The following is an 8,656-nucleotide window of genomic DNA, read 5'->3' on the forward strand; positions in this document are numbered from 1 at the left end:
CAAGAGGAGGGCTCTGTAATTCCCCCCACCCCGCTCCCCAGACACGCAGGGCTCCGTAATCCCACCCCTCCCAGACACGCAGGGCTCCGTAATCCCACCCCTCCCAGACACGCAGGGCTCCGTAATTCCACCCCTCCCAGACACGCAGGGCTCCGTAATTCCACCCCTCCCAGACACGCAGGGCTCCGTAATTCCACCCCTCCCAGACACGCAGGGCTCCAGACAAGCTCCACCAGCTTCTCAAGAAAGCACAAGGAAGTTTCAGGGAGGGAACTTTTTTATTTACGTGGGACCGGAAGTGACCCGGACACGGAACCAGGAAACTAAACAAAGGTGTCCGGAGAGAAGGTCTCTGCTCCCCCAACCTCAGGGCGCTGAGCGGCCAGGTGCCGTGGGGAACAGAGGAGTCGTCCACTCCAGGGTGATGGAAGCACTGGTGGAAGTGGGGGAGGAGGTTCTTACTCCACCCTCCCCTGGAGGAGACGGGTGTGTGTGTCTCTCTCTCCAGCCTCCCCATCGGATCAGCAGGAGGCGAGGGGTCTCCAGACAGCTGGATCTGCAGCAGCAAAAGGCTCTATCTGACAAAGCCCAAGAGTCAGCTGCTGCCCATGTCCTGGCCCCAGAGAGGCTGGCGGGGGATCACTCCCGCTGGCTGGCCCTAGCCGCGGCACCAAGGGCACCATGCCCCCCGTGGTGCAGCCTGCGGTGGGTGATCACATTGGAGCTCTGGCTGAAGCGTTTCCCGCAGTCGGGGCAGACGTAGGGTTTCTCGCCGGTGTGGGTCCGGCGGTGCTTGGTGAGGGAGGAGTTGACGTTGAAGCCTTTCCCGCAGTCCAGGCAGACGTAGGGCCGCTCCCCGGTGTGCACCCTCTGGTGGGTGGTGAGGTGGGCTCTCTGGCTGTACTGCCGGCCGCACTCCCCGCACCGGAAGGGCTTCTCTCCCGTGTGGATGCGCCGGTGCCGCACCAAGTTGGAGACCACCGCGAAGCTCTTCCCGCAGTCGCCGCAGATGAAGGGGGTCTCCCCGGTGTGGCTCCGCCGGTGGGTGAGGAGATAGGAGCTGGTGGCGAAGCCCTTCCCGCAGTCGGAGCACGTGTAGCGCTTTTCGCGCCGGGAGGCGCTCTGGTGCCGGGCCAGGTGGGGCCGGTCGCTGAAGCCCTTCCCGCAGTCGGCGCAGCTGTAGGGCCGCTCGCCGGTGTGGGTGCGCTGGTGGGCGATCAGCTTGGAGCTGATGGTGAAGCCCTTCCCGCAGTCGGGGCACTTGTAGGGCCGCTCCCCCGTGTGCAGCCGCTGGTGGGTCAGCAGGTTGGAGCTGCCGCTGAAGCGTTTCCCGCAGTCGCTGCAGGCGTAGGGCCGCTCCCCGGTGTGGATGCGCCGGTGCTTGATGAGGTCCGAGCTGACGTTGAAGCACTTCCCGCACTCCGGGCAGGCGTAGGGACGCTCGCCGGTGTGCAGCCGCCGGTGGGTGACCAGGTGGGAGCGCTGGCTGCAGAGCCGCCCGCAGTCGGGGCACTTGTAGGGCTTTTCGCCCGTGTGGCCCCGCTGGTGACGCACCAGGTTGGAGACCACGTTGAAGCGCTTCCCGCAGTCCCCGCAGGCGTAGGGTCTCTCTCCGGTGTGGATCCGCCGGTGGGTGACCAAGGCCGAGCTGTGCCCGAAGCCTTTCCCGCAGTCGGGACAGTTGTAGGGCTTCTCGCCGGCATGCCCACGCTGGTGCCGCAGGAGGTTGGAGAAGGCGCCAAAGGTTTTGCCGCAGTCGGCGCACGGGTGGGGTCTCTTGCCCCCGTGGGTCCTCTGATGGGCCAGGAGGTTGGACCGCCGACGGAAGCTCTTCCCGCAGTCTTTGCACGTGTTCAGTCTCTCCCTGGGGCGCGGGCCCTTGCGCAACAGGGAGTCTTTGCGGGTCCTGAATACTTCCCCGAGGCGAGTGGGGTGATCTGGACAAGAGTCAATTCCCTGCGCTGGGGAGAAAGGAAATCTCAGAGAGGGGAATGGCAAAGGGGAGAAAATAAACCAAAATAACTGCTGGGGAGACTGAAAAATCAGGAGTCAAGCCCTTCCCTTGAGGAAGAGCAATTCTATCTCTGCATCCCGCTGAACACTCAGCCCGGAGGGAGGTTCTGCCAGCTGTCGGTCAAGGCGGGTGGGAAGCCACGAGCGATGTCTGCCATGAGGATATGACTCCTGCTGCGGACAATCCTGACTGGGGCAGGGGGGGGATGAGGCAGAACTGGGGGTGCTCATGGGGCCTTTGTGGGAATCCCAGCTGTCTCCTTCACTCACCGATGACGTCTGTGTCAGTTTCATGGATTCCTCACCTGGGCAGTCTCCTCTCGGGTTCTCCCTTTCCCTAGAGCCTTGGAGATCCGGGACCCACGGCTCTTCCTCTTGTTGCCGCTGGGAGACAGAGTCGGGTTTTGGAATCGGAGATCCTGTTCACAAGACAGCAGAGTGGCAAAGACCCTGGTTGGTTAAACTGTCCTAAAAATTTACGGCAAGAATGTTCTGGGATTTGGCTGCAGGGGGAACATTCATGGACCACGTTCATGGACCCCTTGGGGAAATCTCCCTCTGCCCCTTTGAAAGCCCAGGAGGTGGAGACAGGATTTAGATCATTCTATTTCCAAATCTCTTGTCCCATGGGAGGAGGCATGGAGGTTCTGGCCTCATCCCAGAAATATTGGAGACCTAGGCCGATCCCAGAGCTGCAGCTGCACAAGGCACGTCAGGGACTATACAGTTTCTAACAAACGATGGGAAAACACACCCTCCCTTACCCTGTGAGGTCCCGTTTGCATGGTTCTCCTGCATGGCGTCCCTGTAGAGGGCCCTCTGACCGGGGTCAGTGAAGTACAAAGCCACCTCCTTGAAGGTCACCGGTCCCTGAAACAACAGGCATTCGCCACTCAGCACTTGCTGCCTCAGCCCCAATCCCACCAGCTCAGCCACTGGGGACCCAGACTGGTGTGTCTGCTCCATTCCCCAACACATTATGTCCTGACAGTTCCCATAACCCCCCCAGTTAGATTTGCATCCCAACTGGTCCCTCATTCCAGACTGCTCCATGCACACCTGCCCTGTCATCACACCCAGATTTGCCTCTTCCTTGCTGCTCCGGACATAAGAATGGCCATCCTGGGTCAGACCAATGGTCCGTCTAGCCCGGTCTTCTGTCTTCCAGCCGGTGCCAATGCCTCAGAGGGAATGAACAGAACAAGGCAACTATTGAGTGATCCATCCCCTGTCGTCCAGTCCCAGCTCCTGGCAATTGTTTTGCAATGTAAGGACAGTCAGATCAGAGAGCTGCGGCTGTGGAAAATGCTTCTGATGCTGCAAGATCAAATCCAGCCTTGTCTTGACCTGCCGGCCCTTCCGACTTCGTATACGCATGGCCGTCATCCCATCCGCATTACGGGAACAGCAGCGCAGAGAGACTACGTGGGAATCAGGGGTGTGGCCTAGTGGTTAGAACAGGGCAACACGGCTGCAAAGTTACATCACATCCCCGTCCTTCAGTTTCCTCATCAGTACAAGGTGGATAACAAGACCAGCCTAGCTCCCAGGTAGGTGAAAGCCTGGGGTGGAAGGAGGAGCTTTAACATATTATTATGAGACAGAGAGAGGCCAAATCAGAAACAGCTCCTTTGGTACACACGCTCACAACCACAAAAAGTCACCCAAAGGTGCTGCTCCAAATGTGGCAGTTCTGGCCCCAGTTTGTCACAGGGTCAGGTCTCATTCCACCCAAGAGGGGAGATTCCTGCTTCCCAGTAACAGGCATGAACAGGGTCCATCACACCCCTTGTAAATAAAAATTCCCTGCCCCAACCCTACCCTGTGTATTTCCTGCCCCTCTCTCTACAGGACAAACCCACAGCAGCTCCCTGAGAAATCCCCCTACCTGAGCCGGCTCCGCTCCAGCCATTTCCCTGCCCTGGCCCACAGGAGGACGGGATGATCCGGAGTGAAACGTGGATGTTGTTCTGCAGCCTGACGGGGGGAAAGGGGAGTGGGGAGGTTTCAGATGGGACTTGAGTCCACTTCACGCCCCGATTCCCCCCCAGCTCCATCCCTGCAGAGGGACCTTCCAGATTCTGTTGCCCCTGCTCTCCCCCGTCTCCCTCCTGCCCCCTCTCTCCTCCCCTCGGCTGGGAGACTCGGTCCCTGGCCGGGTCCCGGCCCGTTCGCTCTCCCGGCGCTCAGGGGGGCAGAGCCGGGGGGCGGGGGGGGGGAGGCAGCAGCAGCTCCAGGACTCGCAGACCCCCGCCCCCCGGGAGCAGAGCTGGGGCGAGGAGGGGCCGTTGGTGCGGAGTCACTTTCCCCCCCGGCCCCGGCCCTTCCCCCGGGTCTCCCCCCTCACCTGCAGGCTCCGGCTCAGGGGCTGGTGTCGGCGGAGCCCGGGGCTGCCCCAGGGGCTGGTTCCACCCACCGCAGAAAGTCCCGCCCCCCGGCTGGCACAGAGCGGGGTTAATGCCGGTCGCTCCCCGCACAGACCCCGCTGGGGAGCAGCAGCGGCTCAGCCCGGGCTCACAAGCATCGAGTCCCATCCAGGAGCCGCAGAGCCTCTCCTCGCTCCCCCCAGCATCCACACGAGCCCCAACTGCTCAGCTGCTCCAGCCCCTTCCTGTTCCCCTCAATACCAAGCCGAGCTGCAACACGCACTGGATGGAGCCGCCCTGGTCCAGGCTGGGGGGGCGAACTAATAAAGATGCTGAGTGAGGCCCACCCGGGGGAGGCGGCTCTTTCTGCAGCTCAGTGACCCTCCAGCTCTTGCCTGGTCCAGCAAACCCCCAGCAGAGAGCAGAGAAAGCTCAGCCTGGTTTCCTCGTCCTCGCCGCAGCCCCAGCTCCGGAGTCCTCTTGCCTACCTCGTGATGAGGGAAGGCGTGACCGAGAACTTCCCTTCTGCTGTATCACATGCCCAGTGAGGGGCCGTTAAGGGTTAATGGGATTTTATGAACCCAGTGTTGCCTCAAGAAAAATCACGAGCTAAACCACAGGAAAATCACAAGATGGACTTAAAAAGGGTGAGGTTTTAAAAGGTCCCCCGAAGTTCCTTTTGTTTGCTTTCTACTTTTTGGAACCTTTAAGGAGTTCTGTTTTCCAGGTTTCTTTGGCATGGGTGTTGTTGTTTTGGTGTGGTTTAGAGGGCTTTTATGTTTGTTTGTTTTTAAAAGAAACATACCCCCTTTTCTAAGTGAAAGCAGAGATTTTCCCATGATCACAGGAGTCCAGGAGCTGGAACTTTAAGGAAAATCCCTAATATCACAAGAGTGGTGATTAAAAGCCAGAGAGTTGGCATTTCTGTTATTTAGTATATATTTATTTATGAGCTCTGTTGCGGAAGCATCGAACACATGTACACAGACACAGAAACACACACAAAATCACTGTGTCCCTGGACTCTAAAGGGATAAAATCACCCTGAAGAAAGTAAAGGGTTTTTAGTAAGATTATTTAACTGTTTTCCTTTTAAAAACAAAACCAAAAAAACCTTTTTATTAAGGCAAAGTTACAATAAAAGGTTAACATACTACATTATTTATCCCGTCAGTATTAAAAGAACCTGGCTAAACCAGAATCTTTCCTTTGTTTTTAACAACTATTTTATAATGTTGCCAACTCCCACAATTGTATCATGAGGTTTGCAATCTTTGGTGCATTTCCGAAAGCCCCAGCTCCTGAATTCATGTTATTCCACGAAAGTCTCAGCTTTCAGTTATAAAAATACAGGAACACGGGACTGGAAGGGCCATTCTGGGCTAGTGAGAAATCCAGTCCCCCTGCTCTCGCAGGCAATCCCATCATATAATCCCATTCATGAATTTATCAAGCTCCATTTTAGTATTAATTAGGTTGTTTGCCCCCACTATGACTATTGAGAGGCTGTTCCAGAACTTCACTTCTCTGATGGTTAGAAACCTTCCAATTTCCAACATAGATTTATTCACGGCTGCTTAGTTTCTTGGCCTGTTGGTTGCAGAGGAAAGCTTGTAAATTTGACCTGATTGTTTCATAAAAGTTCAAAATGTAGAAGGCAAATTTAAAAAGCCATCATCTATCTAATCTATCTAATCTATCTATCTATCTATCTCATGATCTGCAAGGTAATCTCATGATCTTGGGAGGGACCTGACTCATGGGTTTTGAAGATTTGCGGTTTGTTGTGCTTTATTCAAATCCAGTGAAAACTGAACATTTGGGAGAAAACATGTCTTTGTTAGCGGTCCGACACTCTGCTTCTTCAGTGAATATGTGAGAGCTCACAGTTCAAATGTCTCAGGCCTCCAACTGCCAGCAAAGCTCAGGGCGTCTGATTCAGATGTCCTGATATTGCCCAGTTCAGAAAAAGCAGGGGAGGTGGATTTTTAAAATTGAGGTTTCCTTTATACATCATTTTAAATAAAAGCACAAACTCAATGTTAAAACATCCCTTTGCAGGTGACTTTGAAGAGTGAGGATCAGCGTGCGAGCGGTGACTGAGAAACGCAGGACGGGTAGCACAGACTCTCCATGTGTGTGGGTAGAAAGGCGAATGAGACACCAAGAAGCATCGTCGCCCTCTGGTGTGAACCCCATCCTCCAGCCACCCAGTGTGGGTCCCTCATAGGTCCTTGGGGTTAGCCCCATGCCCCAGCAGCACCCTGACATGATCCCCCATCATGTCCCCTGTCATAAATATAAAGGGAAGGGTAACCACCTTTCTGTATACAGCAGCTCCTTCGTTTTGTGAATAGCTGAAACTATTTGTGTCACATCTGTAAATAGTTTCAGGTATTTTTCACTGAATAAGTTATTTGTCCCCCCAAAAATTTGCCCAGCTCTACACAGGACACGTTAGTCTCTGCAGAGCCAATTATTAACATTGCAATAGCACCCAAATTGACATAGATGCTCCATTGTGCTAGGCACGGAGAGAGCCAGCCCCTGGCCCAAAGAGCTCATGATCTAAATAAAACAGATACAGAGAGGACAGCCTATAAATCCTCATTGCACAGCTAAGACAAAGAGAGGATGTGACTTGACCAAGGTCATGCAGGAGACCAGTGGCAGGGATGGGAATAACACCCAGGTGCTCTGAGTTCCAGCCTAGTGCCCACCCCACTAGGCCAGTACTTCTTAACTAATATGCTGTGATTACAGCTGTGTGAAGAATGGGTTTTTTCAGTTTGCAAGCACAGTAGAACCTCAGAGTTAGGAACACCAGAGTTAGGAACTGACCGGTGATCCACACGCCTCATTTGGAACTGCAAGTACACAATCAAGCAGCAGCAGAGACCTAAATAAACAAATAAAGCAAGTACAGTACAGTAAGGCTGGTATGTCCGGCTATGGTTGGGTTAGATTTCCAAGTATGTGACAGCTGGATGGAATGACCGGTTTTCCCCAGAGGCCTCCTTCAGTCTCTTGATCTCTGACAGCTCTCACCTGCCCCCTGACTCATCAGGTCTCTCACACCTTTAACACCCACATGGCCTCTCTTAAGCCTGATGAGGGGTCCTCTCGATCCATGGCCCAGGACAGTCACTGTCGTTCCTTCCAGCTGTCACATACTTGGGAGTCAACCTTGACCATAGCTGGACATACCGGCTTCACCCGGAACACCTGGAAATGAAGATCTCTTCCTGTACTGCCTCTTCGTACACCTGTATCGGACCTGGTGTTTGCTCCAGTTGAATACAGCTTTTCAGTCTGGGGGGAGCGCAGCTTCACAACACAGAGCTGAATTGGGCCTCTCGTGTTCTCAGCGTACTCCTGCATACGAGAGAGAGGAGTCCCCTGATGAGTCACACGGGCCTCCACTCCCTCAAAGGCCAGCATCACCCTGTGTCCGGGTTGCCAACCTGAAAAGGTTGAGAAACACTGGTCTAGACCATGCTGCCACCATGATTGAATTCCAGGTCCCATTATTAGGCTTGTTTGAATTCCAGAGCATTAAAATAAACTACCCTGATTAGAAATGTCGACTTTTAGTTGAAAGTTTCTAACTCAAGAATGGTTTGTTGCCTCCACTTCCGACTTGCCACATGGTCGGCTCTCCCTGAAAACCTTAATTCCAGGCCTAATTTTGAGAAACCGGGCTGCAATTAAGCAAGTCGATGAGTAATTTTTGGGAGGTGTAGTTCAGATGGGCTAGCATGATGATACTGAGACTGGGGCTTACAAGCCACAAGTGGCTCTTTAATGTGTTTCCGGCAACTCTTTGCAGCACATGATAGTAAAACACTGTGTGATTTAATTATTAACCGATCTAAGTTATTAACCAATCAGGACACTTTTACAGTAGAACTTCAGAGCTCCAAACACCCCAGAGACAGAGGTTGGTTGTAACTCTGAACAAAATGTTATGGTGGTTCTTTCAAAAGTTTACAACTGAACATTGACTTGACAGCTTTGAAAATTTACTGTGCAAAAGAAAAATGCTGCTTTCCCTTTATTTTTTTAGTAGTTTACATTTAACACAGTACTGTACTGTATTTGCTTTATTTTTGTCTTTTCTCCACTGCTGCCTGAGTACTTCTGGTTCCAAATGAGGTGTGTGGTTGACTGGTCAGTCTGTAACTCTGGTGTTCGTAACTCTGAGTTCTACTGTACTCTGTTATGAACCAATTAAGTTATTAAACATGCACTACGTTATTATTATTTCAGTTACTATT

At 53.5% G+C, this 8,656-nt stretch overlaps 1 protein-coding gene across 2 annotated transcripts; it reads right to left on the bottom strand.

The window, feature by feature from the left end:
* Positions 1–270: 270 nt before the first annotated feature.
* On the bottom strand, positions 271–4,857 carry LOC144275094 (uncharacterized). 2 transcript variants are annotated; one of them, XM_077834221.1, is made up of 5 exons: positions 4,663–4,857; positions 3,902–3,990; positions 2,778–2,883; positions 2,319–2,432; positions 271–1,961 (listed from the first exon to the last, which is right to left on the bottom strand). In XM_077834221.1, exons 2-5 carry the CDS (start codon positions 3,923–3,925, stop codon positions 640–642), a joined length of 1,566 nt encoding a protein of 521 aa, XP_077690347.1. In that variant the 5' UTR covers positions 3,926–3,990; positions 4,663–4,857; the 3' UTR covers positions 271–639. The 2 variants fall into 2 exon arrangements, with proteins under 2 accessions (XP_077690347.1, XP_077690346.1); XM_077834220.1 differs by lacking the exon at positions 4,663–4,857 and adding an exon at positions 4,361–4,617.
* Between the last annotated feature and the right edge of the window lie 3,799 nt (positions 4,858–8,656).

The sequence above is a fragment of the Eretmochelys imbricata genome, chromosome 14 (assembly GCF_965152235.1).
Source record: "Eretmochelys imbricata isolate rEreImb1 chromosome 14, rEreImb1.hap1, whole genome shotgun sequence".
In the NCBI taxonomy this organism is placed as follows: Eukaryota; Metazoa; Chordata; order Testudines; family Cheloniidae; genus Eretmochelys; species Eretmochelys imbricata.

Coding starts and splice junctions, on each gene's coding strand:
- LOC144275094 (XM_077834220.1), bottom strand. CDS start 4,547: ATGGGACTCGATGCTTGTGAGCCCGGGCTGAGCCGCTGCTGCTCCCCA. Junction 3,991..4,360: donor CCCTGAGCCGGAGCCTGCAG/GTGAGGGGGGAG, acceptor TCCCCCCGTCAG/GCTGCAGAACAACATCCACG. Junction 2,433..2,777: donor TGCAAACGGGACCTCACAGG/GTAAGGGAGGGT, acceptor TCTTGTGAACAG/GATCTCCGATTCCAAAACCC.